Source organism: Trematomus bernacchii, unplaced genomic scaffold (genome assembly GCF_902827165.1).
Source record: "Trematomus bernacchii unplaced genomic scaffold, fTreBer1.1, whole genome shotgun sequence".
NCBI classification, from domain to species: domain Eukaryota; kingdom Metazoa; phylum Chordata; class Actinopteri; order Perciformes; family Nototheniidae; genus Trematomus; species Trematomus bernacchii.
Window position 1 is genome coordinate 1,953,754 of NW_022987342.1, and position 13,979 is coordinate 1,967,732.

Genomic DNA, 13,979 nt, shown 5'->3' on the forward strand with positions numbered 1-13,979 from the left:
CACTCACCCTCTGCTTCATGAGCTCCACCTTGTCCTTGAGACTTGGCACTATGTTGTTGCGTGGCAGACCCTTCTCCAGCTGGTTGACATATTTGCTGTATTTAGTGACCTGCGAGCTGAACTGATCCAGGTCCAGTTGCTCCAGTGTGCTCTGGGGATGGGAGAACATGGAAGGACACTTTGAAGAGAAGAAGAGTGTACATGATTCCACAGGCATTCACGGACAAAATGTTAAGTACGCCTCACCTGCCTCCACCCTTCTGATAGAGAGTCCCATTCCTCCATAGAGTCCCACAGCAGCTTTGTCAGCCTGAACTCTGCAGTTAGCTCATCCAAGGCGTCAAACTTGGTGACCTCCACCTTTTTTCATCAGAACGAGAAGTGGTTATAAAATGAGATGTTCTGCTTTGGTTGCAGCTCTACAAAGCAATATCAAATTGTAATGACTTTACTTTACAAACCGTATTGGAATACTGAAGGATACAGTACCTTGAATTTGTTCTGGTAGGAGATGTAGGCGGAGGCCTTGGCCTGCAGCTCACCTATGGAAATCTGAACCCCCCGCAGCAGCTGACGCACTTGCGAGGGGTCTGAATTGATGTCAAGGTTTTGAGGATTCTACAAAAAATTGAGATTAAAACCGAAATAAGACAAGTTATATAATATATAGTTAACAGTAACAAAACAAAATATACATTTATTACTTAGAAAAATCAAAAAAATCTAATTTCTTAAAATATGAATAGTGCTAAAATTAAGACACATTATTTAGGTTTCATTTTCAAAATTAAAAACAAAAATAAAATATGAAAATATTGGCCCAAACAGAAACTAAATAAAAAAGACTATGCTTCAGTTCAATCCTAAACAAAAACATGATTTTTTGGGAAATTAGGATTAAATAAATGTAATTCCTCTATGTGGTAGCGTGCTAGTGAAAGAGTACTCAAGTTTATTCACAAATCAAAACATGTAATCACTATGGCCTTAATAGTGTTTAAATATTAGTGCTGTGTAATGGCGGTAATCTGTCCATAGCACAATGATAAAGGGGTTACTATTCAATGTATGTGACACTGAATAAAAGGAGATTTATTGCAATTTCTTCAATCTAATTATATTAAACGGCCTAGACTAAAACTAGAAAACAAACACAAAACTAACAGAAACTAATAAAAAGTTTAAAAATCCCATTGCTTCTGGTCAAAGTAGCCCTCACGATGATTACCTACAGATATCATCCCTGCACCTTTCTGAAAGCTCTCCACGTACCTGTGCCTTCAGCTTGACCTGTGTGACCTCACGGTTCAGCTCCATTATGTCCTTGTGCATGGAGCTGCCCAGTTTCCCCATGCTGGCCTCCCTCTCCAGCGCGGCCCCGTCGATGATGCTGTGCAGTGAGCTGATGGTGGGTTGCAAGGTGGCGAAAACAAACAGATCCTCAGCTGGCGTGGGAACTGAGTACGTGTTAATCAGATTGTACAGCTGACACACCGTCTCCTGCTCCTCTTCTAGCACCGTGATCTGGTGAGACGGACAAAGGGAAGTGTAGAGAAGTAGGTTTACTTAATGATGGCGCATTCATGTAAACACAGTAAGAAGAATTAGGTTGTAAAAAGGAGCAAATATCAAACTATTACATTAATTAAAACATTAAAAACGAAATCTTAAAATGTAAAAAATTCAATGAAATGTTAACTTGTAAGTTACAATAAATAAAACATGTACTTATGTACATAAGTATATACATATTTAATAAGAAGTAACACAAATAATTATATGAATGTATATTATTGTATTGTGTATATATATATTCCATATTATATAAATTATTTACAGGCAGTATAAGTAAAATAATGTAACAGGTAACTACACGTTTAGGTGAAAAAACAACAACAACAACAACAATAATAAGAATAATAAGAATACATTTTTTAATTAATTAAAAGTCATTTAAACAAATGCAGAAACATACAATATAATTGACAAGGTTTTCAGTGTTTTGGAAGAGGAATGGCTCACTTAAAGCACAATTATGTAACCCATAGTGTCTTTGGGAGGGGTCAAAAGTCTGTGTCAGTGGGGGTCCTGGGCCTTGCTGATGTGGCAATTACTGGTGGAACTGTAAGAAACTGTTTTTGTGCTGCGAGGGAACCTAACAAATTACTTATCTTTTTTGGGTTTGTTAAAAACCTTTTGATTTAAAAAGAAACCTGCTTTTAATGTTCGTCTCACCCTTTCCTGTATCTCGTCCAGGGTTATGAGGGACTCGGCTAACTCCTCTGTGGTGGAGGGGGTGCACTCCAGTTTATACTGAGCTTTACAAGCTTCGGCGATGACAGCGTCCAGCTTCTTCTTAGCCAGCTGGGTAACTACCTCGTTGATGACCTGCAGCAGAGAAAATATGTTTTACTTTTGGAAATGTCACTTTGAAATGCTGAAGAGAATGCGGTGAATAGAAGGCAAAACATAGTCATGGTCCTCCTCTGGTCAGAGCAAATCAATAAGAACGATTCTTACTTATTCCTTGAGTAGCAAAAAGACATACAGGAAACTGGCAAAAACATAACAACTTAATTCATTCGGAATGGAAGAATCTGGTAAATGAAATGTATGGAATACAAAAAATAACTATGAGAAAGAGTTAAAGTCTTTGATACAAGATGTGAAAAATAGGTGGGATAAAGATTACACAAAACATAACTAATGTGGTAAGTTGTGACAATGAATGTAGGTATGAGTTTTAATTATGTATTTGTTAGCTTTATCATATGCGTTATCAGCTTTTTTTGTTTGTTTGTTTTTTAATTCATGAATTTTATTGTAATTGTATCTCATTTCGTTATGAAGGCACTTTTAGCAAAACAAAATTCTTAAAATGCATTTAAATGAAAATGATTTTGAAAATGATGAAGCTGTCCACTGAACTCTCAGGTTGCGTCTGCTTTCCATCCCCGGAAAACTAAACTGGTAGAAGCAGTATTAAATTATTATGCCCCATATATCTGGATTAACTAGCAAAACAAATAGTCTGCTGCAACTCTCACTTCTTGTATTTGTATAGCTGTCTTAGTCCATTCTAGCTTGTTTATTTGTATTATCTTGGCTTTTAATGACATTTTTAATGTCATTTAGTAGGAATACTGAAACAGCATTCCAACTATCTGTTATGCTACGCACGAAATTCTTTATTATTCCGCCGGGTTATTTTGCGCTGCTAACAAAAAAACGTTGGAATTTGAAACAAAACGATTCATTATATGAAATTACTCGATTATACATTAGGAAAAAGATGTTGTGAATTTTGGGAATGATTACAACTGACTAAAGCTGAGCTATTGGTTTTTCTTTGTATCACACAAGTCAGTATACGTTCTAGGCATTCCCAACTGGAATCTTCTTCTTCAAAAGCAATATTTTTGGTCGAGCCTAATCTTTCTCTTGAACTATGCAGAAATACCTAGGTTCAAAAAGAAAAATGGATATGCATTTGAGTGGTAATTGTGAATGTGATGGCACATGGCTCCTCCTCACCTCCAGGCAGCGGAGCGGGGAAGACACAAGCTTATCTTTGAGCTTTGTTTTGTCCACCAGCAGTAATCCAAGATGTGTTTTCTGTTGGATGGCTGCGGCCTCTTTATGCTGACTGTGGTGTAACTCCAGCGCTTTCCCAAAGAAGGACAAACCTGTGAGACGAAGCAGTCAACATCATCAGTCATAAATCCCTATATTATTGCACAGGCTTTAATCTGTGCTGAGAACTTGTGTATGTTTGCTTATTTTAAGACTAAAACACAATGTTATAGAATACATAGGTTATTGGGTCATTAGGAGTTGTTGACAACTTGTAGCACTATAAGGAGGTTTTCACCAATTGGCCTATTGGTTTGTTTGTACTGGGCATGCGCATGCATGTCAGGATAGTGACATTACGTGTATGTAACACTTGCGCTTCTATTGGCTATCGCTTCAACACATTGTACGTGATAATCGGCTAAGGGGAGGGACATCTCTCAGCAGTTGACCAATCACAACAGAGCCGGCCAGCTAACCAATCAGAGGGTTTCAGACAGAGGGTGAAAAGAGGTGCTGCAGCACAGGCAGAATGAGAACAATACAGCACTTTTTGAACATAAAGCATGTAAACATGTCACAGAAGAGGCACAAAATACAAATATGAGCATGAAAATTAGCCTCATAAGTTATTTCGATTTTTTAAGACATAGTTTTAAAAGGGAAAGATAGATGAGATGATAGGTGTAAATGGCCAACAGGCCTTATTTGCACCTGTGTCAGCCATAGCAAGCTGGCCAGCTACCAGGTGAGCTATGCGGCCGGCGTTATGCATAATCTTGCTGCTGGTTTTATGCCATCCATTTTGTATGACAGGATAGGTAGCAATGGGCCAACAAAGGCAGTGAAGAAAACTGAAGGCTAGCAAACAATACATGTAAACAATGCAGGATCTATAGTCTTATATGACCTCTATTCTCAACTGAATTGCTCTTTGTATCATTAATGGGTTACTAAAATGATTAATGTTAATATATTAATATAGTACATCACCATTATCCTGTTGCCGCATTGCATCCAAATCCAGAGCCTCGTTCTCTTTGTAGAACAGCTGAAAATGCTCAAATGTGCGTGAGTACACTTTTGCCGCGTCAAAGGCAAACTGGAGCAACTCCTGAAGAAAAAAAAAGTCAGGTAAATACTTATACATATGGAAGAGTACACTTTTCAAACACCCTCCAGAGAAAGAAGGTTAAGCAAACTGACCTCGATGTTCTGAATGACGCTTTGAAGGTTGCCATCACTCTCAATGATGGATTCTACACACTGGTCAGCCACATATTTATGCTGCCATTTCAATAAAAAACAGATACAAAAACTATATAAATCACCAATTGATATTTAGAACAACTATATTTCCCTGAATATACGCGTGGTGATTTTGTTTCCTACCTCGTCAGCTCTGGCCTCTGTCATTGAATCAAAATCGGGATCTGCCGTGAGCACATTGACCGACTTCACAGTTTTCACAAACCACCCGATGACCTCTTTGATAGTCTCCTGGAATGAACAAAAGGTGTAATATAAATGGGTGTACAATGGGTAATATACGTGTTACAATTTGGAAAACTAACCTGGAAGTTCTCCTCAGAGGGTTTGTAGGTCAACGTGTTAGGCTCCAGGATCAGCTCAGTGATGAACATAGGTTGGACACGGCCAGGCTTGGTGAGGAACGGATAACATGAAACAGGATTACTTAGCCAGGATACAAAAAAAGGTAACTGTATTCACTCACTGTTGCATGAAAAAATACATAATCAGATTACTAATACATTTCTGAAAATGGTGGATTAGCGAGATCACAATGTAACAAGAAATTAAAAAAGAGCATATTTTGTTAGTTGTAAAAGCAGCGGATTTCATTTCTGACACGTTTTGTATCCTAGATATCTTGGTTTCTTCTTTTCTATGGTTATATTTTTCTGTTATCTAACATAATACACTTAAGTAAAAAACATCTGATTGATATTTATTTTCTTATTTCTATGGAAACTAATCAGGGTACATTACTTTCATATTTACGTACTCAGATTAGTTAACTGATTACATTCTTTTTACAGGTCTCTAGTAATTGTAACAGAATACATTCTTAAAGAAATCCTCCCAACCCTGGACACGGAAAGTTCCTGACTAATAAAAACACACACTACAACCAAAAGAAACACATGTGTGACTCAATCTGGGTGGAGTGGAGCCCACAATCACCAAGCATCCATACATCTTAGCACCATCTTTAAGATGTGACTTTGACCCTTATTTATAATACAATTATAATAAGAGTAAAACTATGCCCTACCTTCTTATCCATCACTTCCTTTGTGGTGTCCGTGGCAACCTCACAGTGCTGGCTCCAGCTCTGAATAACATCATGGCTGGGCGTTTGCTGTACCTGCTCCTTGAGCACAGACAGCAGTTTGGCCACTGCATTGGCCACTAAGATATACAAGGTGTCGACGACTAAAAAGTCAACAAGACGTATGAAGCTGGGTAGGTGAGGACAGAGAAGGACTGGGTTAATGTGATAGATGTGCCTGATATGCAGCAAAGTGCAAGTTTTCACTTTTTATGCTTATGATATCAATATTTGTATTCTGTTTTATCGATCTTTTATTGTACATTTTACTTTAACTTATTATGTTTGTATAAATACCTTTAATCTATTTTGTTTGATCTTTAATAGATAATTTTACTTTAAATTATTATGTTTATATAAATATTTATCCATATAACTTTTGTTTTAACTTGTGATTTGTTTTAGTTTATATCTGAAATAATTATCCAAACTTAAAAAACAATAATATCCAGACTCAGTTCCCGAGCAGAGGACCCAGGTTTGAATCCATTTCATCCCCTCTGTCTCCCCCTTTCAACACTGTCCCTCTCCAATAAAGTGAGCATTGAAGACTCCTAAAGTTGGGAAACTCAATATGTAATTGTGCCAGTAAGCCATATCATGCTAAGCAGAATTTAGCCATCTCTCTCTTATCTCATCGTACATGCCTGTATTTTCTGATTGAGTATTTCAACTTAACAGAAGTCTGGCACACCGGTAAAGATAGAAAGCGTAAATAATGACATAAGAAAATGACCCACCAGATGACACGGGTGGAGTGAAAAGTCTTGTTGATCCCGGTAAGATATTCATTGTTATCTGTGGCAAACAAGGAAAAATTGTTAACGTTGTGGTCAGTGTATGTCAGTGGCGAGCCGTCAGGGGCTGAGGGCCTAAGATATTCTAAAAAATTATATTTGAAAACATTAAATATGTTTCTTCAATATTTTTCATTAGTTTTACTGGTCATTAGGGGCAGGTGGAGCACAGCCCCCTAGTGTAAGCAGAAAGTAATTCAAATAAGAATTCCAAAAAAAATGCAAATAAATGCAAAATAAATACATCTTAAAATATATTTTAAGATCATGTTTAATCATCTGATTCGTCTGTACATTGCTGTTTTAGTCTGTGTTCTTCTAATTAGTGTCTACAGTGTGCCTATTGAGCCGTTTTGAGCGACGTGGGTCAAGCCCCGATCCAGCCCCTCTCTCTCACTGTCTAAGCGAATGGGTGCTGTAAAAACTACAGCTGATTGGCTGTAAGTACGTGTGCCGCGAAAAGTTTAGATGTGAAGAGGAGACGAGAGAGAGGAGCTTATAGCGATTAAAATCAGTAAAACGGAAAGAAAATGAAGGAAGTTGACCATCTACTTCAGCTTTGGTTAGTTCATTTTATGTCATATTTTTTGTTGATCTTCTGTGTTTTGCCTATAGGCTATTGCTCTGCTGGATCGATTGATATTGTGACCTCGGTGATGAGTGTCTGTGTTTTCCTTTTGCCTAAGTCATTTTCAATGTGGGCCGCCGTGCCGACTTAATTCATTTTTAATTGTTACTTGGTTGTGGGTGCCCTGTCATGATAGGTGTTTATATAAATGGTGTTGTTTTGTGTGGTAGAGGCATTGATGCGTTTTGCACCCCGGGCCGTTGTTTTGATATTCCGCTGAAGTATACGCTGTGACGTAATAACTCTTCTTTTTTCTTCGAGGGAAGGGGGGGGGTCAGAGGGCCTAGGTATAAAAGTCACGGCTCGCCACTGGTGTATGTAGATTCAAGTGTCTCCATAGGGTGTGCGCACACCTTCATATTCCTTTTTGGGTATGCACTTCAAGTAGTTGCGACACGCACAAATCGTCACTTCCTTCACCAGGTCCTGAAACTTCTCCAAGTCATTCTTCACCTGACAATAATTAAAAAATGAGGGCAATGATCTACACACAATTAAATCAATTTTTGTATGGAATATAACAATAAATAAAAATGTTACCTCTTGCAGTTGTTTGAACTGGAATTCCCGGAACTCCTGCAGTGTGTAAATGTGTTCTTTCTCTATGTGGCACAAGCCCGTATCACTGATCTGGTAACACATTTTCTTTATGTCTATCAGTGCAGGACCTAGACACTGGAAGAGATATACAAATGTTGATAACAACTTAATATCCACACTACTCACATTAAGTTAAGGGGTCCTATTTACTTTTTGGGGTTTTCTCTTTCCTTAAGTGTGTAATAAGCATATCCATTTTCTGCAAAGGCTTAAATCCCAAAGATCCCTCCAGAGGGAGTCATACATAATGAGTTTAAATAACTTCCATACATGTAATAAGACACTATAAGTGAATGAGGAAATAATCTGTTGATCATAGACATCTCTCTCTATGAAACTTCCCCAGTTCGTTTTTTTCCAATAAGATCATTATTTTCATATTATGATACATTTCAGATTCATATTTTGAGCCTATACTGTGACATGTTTACCTGCTTCAATGTTTAAAAAGTGCTTTATTTTTGTCCAACTGCCTGTGCTGCTTTTCACCCTCTGTCTGAAACCAGAGCCCAGTCTGCTATGACTCGTTAGTTGGCCTGCTCTGTTGTTGGTAATGTCCCGCCCCTTAGCCTATCACTTACAATGTGTTGAAGCCCTATCCAATAAAAGTGCAAGTGTTTTATAGTGATGTCACTAGGTTAAGGAAGAAAACAAAGGAGCCCAATCGTGGTGTTTCAGGCAGGGGGGGGAGCGTGTGAAGTGAACTTTAGGATTTTAGCTAATGCACACCATTAACATGCACAAAAACCTATATAACGCACGAGAGGAAAGGGAAAACCTAAAAAGCATAATAGGGCCCCTTTAAATATGCAAATTGGTATTTTGTAATGCTAAATCCTGGTGAATTTAGAAAAAGATACAGACCATATTTGTAAAATAAACACCTGTATGCTGGATGTTATCTCGCCAACAGTCTTACTTAAATAAGTTATCGAAGTAAAATAGCAAGGAAATAAAATAATGGGTAGAGTCTCGTATTACACAGATTGAAATAAAATCCAATTCATACACCCTGTGACATACCTCATTGACAATACATAATCTTCTTTGGAGGGACTCCTTGACCGAGTGAATCCTTTTGGCCTGTACTTTGCTGTGCCAGACGTAGAAAGGTTTCCACAGATTAAAGCGGATGAAGAATGGGATCCGGATGAGCTTGCAGTGGTAGTTATACTCTTCTTCCCAGCGTTCGGTGGTTATGAAGTCGACCTTGTTCTTGTAATTTGTTACCACACCTTCAGGACTTATCGTCAGAAAGTCTTCCTTACTGTACACATAGACTACATTGGTGTGAGTGTCCATAATTCCAGTGCTCTTGATGGAAAAAGGCCTTTTTGGGGGAGTAGGGATTAACTCAGTTTTTTTTTTTTTTTGTGCCATCTAAAAATTGGTTGAGAAACACAATCAAAGGGTAATTACATTCTGCATGAAGCGCATTTAAGGAAATAAACAATGAATTGTAACAAAAGCTTTGTCAAGTTTTTGCCTGATGTGCCGGATTTTGAAACCACACTACATGTTGTACCAGTTATTTAAAATGCCACAGTTTAACAGTAGCCATGATAAAAGCATTGGTTTTTTTTAGAATAATGAAATCGTGGAGTGGTGCTGTGAGGACGTTTTCTTGAAGGCATCCCAAAGCTCTCTCGATAAAAAGCAACAGGGTTTTAACATTGGATTTTGGTATATTCCAAAAAAGAGAAACTAACTACATCATGATGGCATGGCTGCGTGTCACCACCAATAAGCTAAAGGCGGCTAATGTACAGCATGTTTGCGTCTAGGAGTCTGATATAGTCACTCGTTATCATCTGCCATTTTTACAAGACATATAAGCTTCGGAAATTCACAAATGGGGTGTTTTATTTAAGTATTTTTGTCGTAGAAAGTAACATAAACATATCTTAATCTTGTGTTAACTACAGACATTATTTCAGGCATCCAACCAGAAAGCGGTTGACTCTGAGACGAAGGATCCAGAAGTAGAGAAATGCTAACTCAATCCCGGCTTTAAGGACTCATTCCTGCACGATTCTATTTCGATTCATACATAAATAAATGCTGGAAAAATGCTCAAAGGTTGTCATCCCTTATTGCGAAGCAGCAGTCAATCCTAAAATGTAATAAAGAGATCAATCCCAGATCAAATTTTACTTAAACGGCCATGGAATTATTGTCTTTAGCGATTGTTATGTCATGGTAAATGTTATGTTAAATGTCTGTTCCCTTTTTGATGTTGCAAATGAAGCCGCTGAAAAAATGCGACTTGATCTGGCAATAACGTTTGATAATATTCTCGAACATGTCTGTCACTGACCTTAGTCCTGGATTTCAGAGGAGGGAGATGGACAGGCATTTTTTCTCTAGGCCTTTGTGGCTGTTCTGGTTGCGGTTGATAAGGCGTCTGAGTGTTCCAGCCTGGAAAATACATCCGCTTCATGTCTTTTATGTGTTCGAGGCTGGGTTCTTTCCTTTTAACACGTCTTTTCAGTACAGCCTAGAATCAGGGGAAGAAACAGACAGATACATAAGATCTACATACTGTACCACTTTGTGACTGAGCCACTGGTCATATTTAAATAGAATGGGAAGTAGTGTATTGGGTGTAGAGTAGAAAGTATTTCATATTGTGTCAGTTTGCCACATCTCACCAGGGGGTCTTGAACCACTGGAGGTCTTGGTTGGATGTTGGTGGAGCTCAGGATTTCAGGAAGCTTGTGCAGCCGCTCTGGGACAGGATGTAAAGTGGAGTGTAAGGTTAGTATTGAATTAAAGACGTGACAAATCAAGGTTTGTTGGCAGGGCTGGAAGAATTACTCAGATTGTTATACTTTTATACTACACAATTGTAAAATACTCTGTCAAAAGTAAAGTCCTACATTCAAAACTGTACTTAAGTATTGAACTCAAAATAGACCAAAAGTACTCGTTATGCGTGATAGCCTGTTTCAGAATCGTTTATATATTAAATTACTGGATTCTGATTATTGATACCTTAAAAGTGTCTCACACAGCTGGTAAAGGTGGAGCTCATTTGAATCACTTTAGATTCTGCTTCTGGATATTTTGAACTATATTTACATGTCAATGTTTATTTTTGTGTTGATTTGTATTTTCTATTATCTGTGAAATGTACAATATTGGCTTCCAGAATTTAGTGGAGTAGAAGTTTAGAGTAGCATTAAGTAAAATACCAAGTTAAAGTATTAACAATTCTACTTAAGTACAGTACATGAGTGACATTCCACCACTGTTTGTTGGTTATACAGCGGTGGAAAAAGTATTTAGATTATTTACTTGGTTGAAAGTACTAATACCACACTTGGAAAAAAGCTACATTTCGAGTAAAAGTACTGCATCAAAAATGGTACTTAAAGGTAGGGTAGGTAATTTTGAAGAAACCGGCTCTCGTGAGCTAGAATTTGAAAATACACAGCCAGAAAAAATCGGCCACTTCCTTACAGAGCCCCTCCTCCAACACGCACGAACGCGCACATAACCAATGAGGGCACGAGATAAGTTTGTGCACAGATGGAAAGCTGACAGGCAGGTAGGCCATCCAGTTATTTTAGCCGGGCCGGCTAAAATGATTGGTCGTGCTTTTTACAGTATTACGGCTTCCACAGATGACATTTTTTTATGGATTTTTTGTCAAAGCACTTAAGATATTCATCGCTATAGGGATGTTAAGAGCATTCCATGGAATATAACAAAAAGTGTATCTCGAGCCGGTTTCTCAAACTTACCTACCCCACCTTTAAGTAAAAGAATAATTAGGAAAATGTACTCAAAGTATTAGGAGTTAAAGTACTCAAAAGAACAGAAAAAACAAACATATAAATATTTGTAAAATATTTGAAAGCAAAAGCAGCCAAACTTAACATTTAAAGTGGACCTATCATGATATATTTGAATAATATAGTGTAGGACCATACCTATATAAGGCATATTTATACTTTTTTTTTTTTCAAAATACCAAACAGATCATGCATTTTAGCCATGCCTCATTTTGCTCAATTTGACATTTTTTAGCTCTGTTTTTGCAAGGGCAGATTCTGTGAGAACAGCACCATCTACAGGCCTGGCATATGTACTACAGCGTCTCCAGCGCTTTCGAACGGCAATGACCGTGGCTGTCTCCTCCTGATTGGTGGAGTTGGCCCAATAGCCGTAGCGCCACCGTCCTGACGTCAGGACAGTGTTCAAATCTGGATCAGTTTTTATCAGATCCGTTGCAGCCCCTTTTTTAGAGATTTTGGTATGGAGGAAAATAGAGAGGGTTGTGTTTTCTGACACTTGGTGAGTTCCCTGGAACACCGGGGACACATATTCATGTATAAAAGACGTACAAAAGTGCATTTTGCATGATAGGTCCCCTTTAAGTAACTGGGACAGTGAAATATTTGTAAACAGATAACCTTCCTCGCAAAATTGCTGCCAATTAATTTTCTGGTAACCACAATTGGTTTTATTTACTTAAATATAATGTTGGATGGTTAAACTATACGTAATAAAATCATAATTCAAAAGTGTTTCCAAAGTGTTGTGTGTCAAAATCTGAATGTATAAAGTAACTACTAAATAAAACTGTAAAATAAATATGGCGGAGTAAAAAGTACAAATTTGCCTTCCAAAATGTAGAGTACTAGTAAATGTACTTAGTTACCTTCCACCACTGGTTATACAGATAAACAGGTACGACATAAACCAGAGGTGGGAAAAGTACTCAGATATTGTACCTAAGTAAGAGTATAAGTACCAGAGTGTAGGAATACTGTTGCAAGTAAAAGTCCTGCAATCAAAATGTTACCCAAGTAAAAGTACAAAAGTATATATACAAAAAATATATATATTTAATGTTTTGATTATAATTATTGATGATTAATGTGTTTATCACAGCTGGTAAAGGTGGAGCTATAACCACTTTATTTACTGTCTGCAGGGTCACTTGTGAATTTGACTCCAGGTGTAACTGAAGTCTTATTTAAGTGTTGAATATATTTCACATTATTAATCGAAATCTGCAAAGTAACTAAAGGTATAAAATAAATGTAGTGGAGTTAAAGTACACAATGTATCTCTGAATTGTAGTGCGGTAGAAGTACAATGTAGTGAAACACTGAATACTCAAGTAAAGTCCAAGTCTCTCAAAATTGTACTTGAGTAGAGTACTTGAGTAAATGTACTTAGTTAATTTACACCAATGGAATTATTCAAGTAAAGTGCAAGTACCTCTACATTGATTTAAGTACAGTACTTGAGTACATATACTTGTTTAATGTACACCACTGTAATTAACACATTTTGTAATATCTAAAAGGGCCAATAGCAGCCTACCTCTGGACCCATTGTCCCGACCTGTACCGGGGGGGCTCGGCAGAAAGAACCGGGGAGAAGCAGAACCCGAGGCCATGGTGTGTGACCCTCAACGGCTGTAGAACAGTGGAAGGACATCCGGAAAGAGGAGGCACATTGTAATTTCGTACATTTTCTTACGATAAACAGCCGTAATAATATATACAACTGTTTGTTACTTACGACTAAATTAATTAATGCAGTATAAGGAGATAACATCGTCCATATTTTTGAATGTTGAATGTACACTTTGAATGTTGTTCAAAGTGTAGCTAAAGGTAAATAAGCAACTTAAAATGTTGTTCACACGTTAGCTAACGGCAAAATACTACTTACATGTTTCTTCAAACGGTGGCGTACGTTAAATTAGAATACATTTTTGATATTCTTAATCTTCGAGTATATTCAAACATGCTTACCGTGTTAAATATTGAACTTCGACAAAATGTCAAAAAGTCGCAACGCAACCGTTATATACTTTATAAAATGTTCAACGCTTCGCTAAGGTTGCTGACCAAAAGCTGAGGTGTACCGTTTCCTTAGCAACAGACCTCTCTCCCAGAATGCAACGTAGCAAACCAAAACCACGTTGTTTCTGCTTCTTGGCAGTTTGACAAATGTAAAGGAGCTCATAAAATACAGCATTTACATCTTAACCACAAAGAATAGGGTG

The 13,979-nt window shown here is 37.6% G+C and overlaps 1 protein-coding gene across 1 annotated transcript in view; it reads right to left on the bottom strand.

Annotated features, from left to right (window-relative positions):
* Nucleotides 1-9,486, bottom strand: part of dnah6 (dynein, axonemal, heavy chain 6) — an 85,183-nt gene extending 75,697 nt beyond the window's left edge. Inside the window, exons 1-15 of the mRNA XM_034128179.1 lie at nucleotides 8,975-9,486; nucleotides 7,892-8,026; nucleotides 7,705-7,804; nucleotides 6,667-6,724; nucleotides 5,851-6,056; nucleotides 5,148-5,230; nucleotides 4,966-5,073; nucleotides 4,780-4,860; nucleotides 4,567-4,687; nucleotides 3,535-3,686; nucleotides 2,236-2,388; nucleotides 1,273-1,524; nucleotides 490-618; nucleotides 247-360; nucleotides 8-151 (exon numbers count right to left, since the gene is read on the bottom strand). Of these exons, the coding sequence (XP_033984070.1) occupies nucleotides 8-151; nucleotides 247-360; nucleotides 490-618; nucleotides 1,273-1,524; nucleotides 2,236-2,388; nucleotides 3,535-3,686; nucleotides 4,567-4,687; nucleotides 4,780-4,860; nucleotides 4,966-5,073; nucleotides 5,148-5,230; nucleotides 5,851-6,056; nucleotides 6,667-6,724; nucleotides 7,705-7,804; nucleotides 7,892-8,026; nucleotides 8,975-9,331 (2,193 nt within the window). The 5' untranslated portion in view covers nucleotides 9,332-9,486. The remainder of the gene's footprint in view (nucleotides 1-7; nucleotides 152-246; nucleotides 361-489; nucleotides 619-1,272; nucleotides 1,525-2,235; nucleotides 2,389-3,534; nucleotides 3,687-4,566; nucleotides 4,688-4,779; nucleotides 4,861-4,965; nucleotides 5,074-5,147; nucleotides 5,231-5,850; nucleotides 6,057-6,666; nucleotides 6,725-7,704; nucleotides 7,805-7,891; nucleotides 8,027-8,974) is intronic.
* Nucleotides 9,487-13,979: the final 4,493 nt, after the last annotated feature.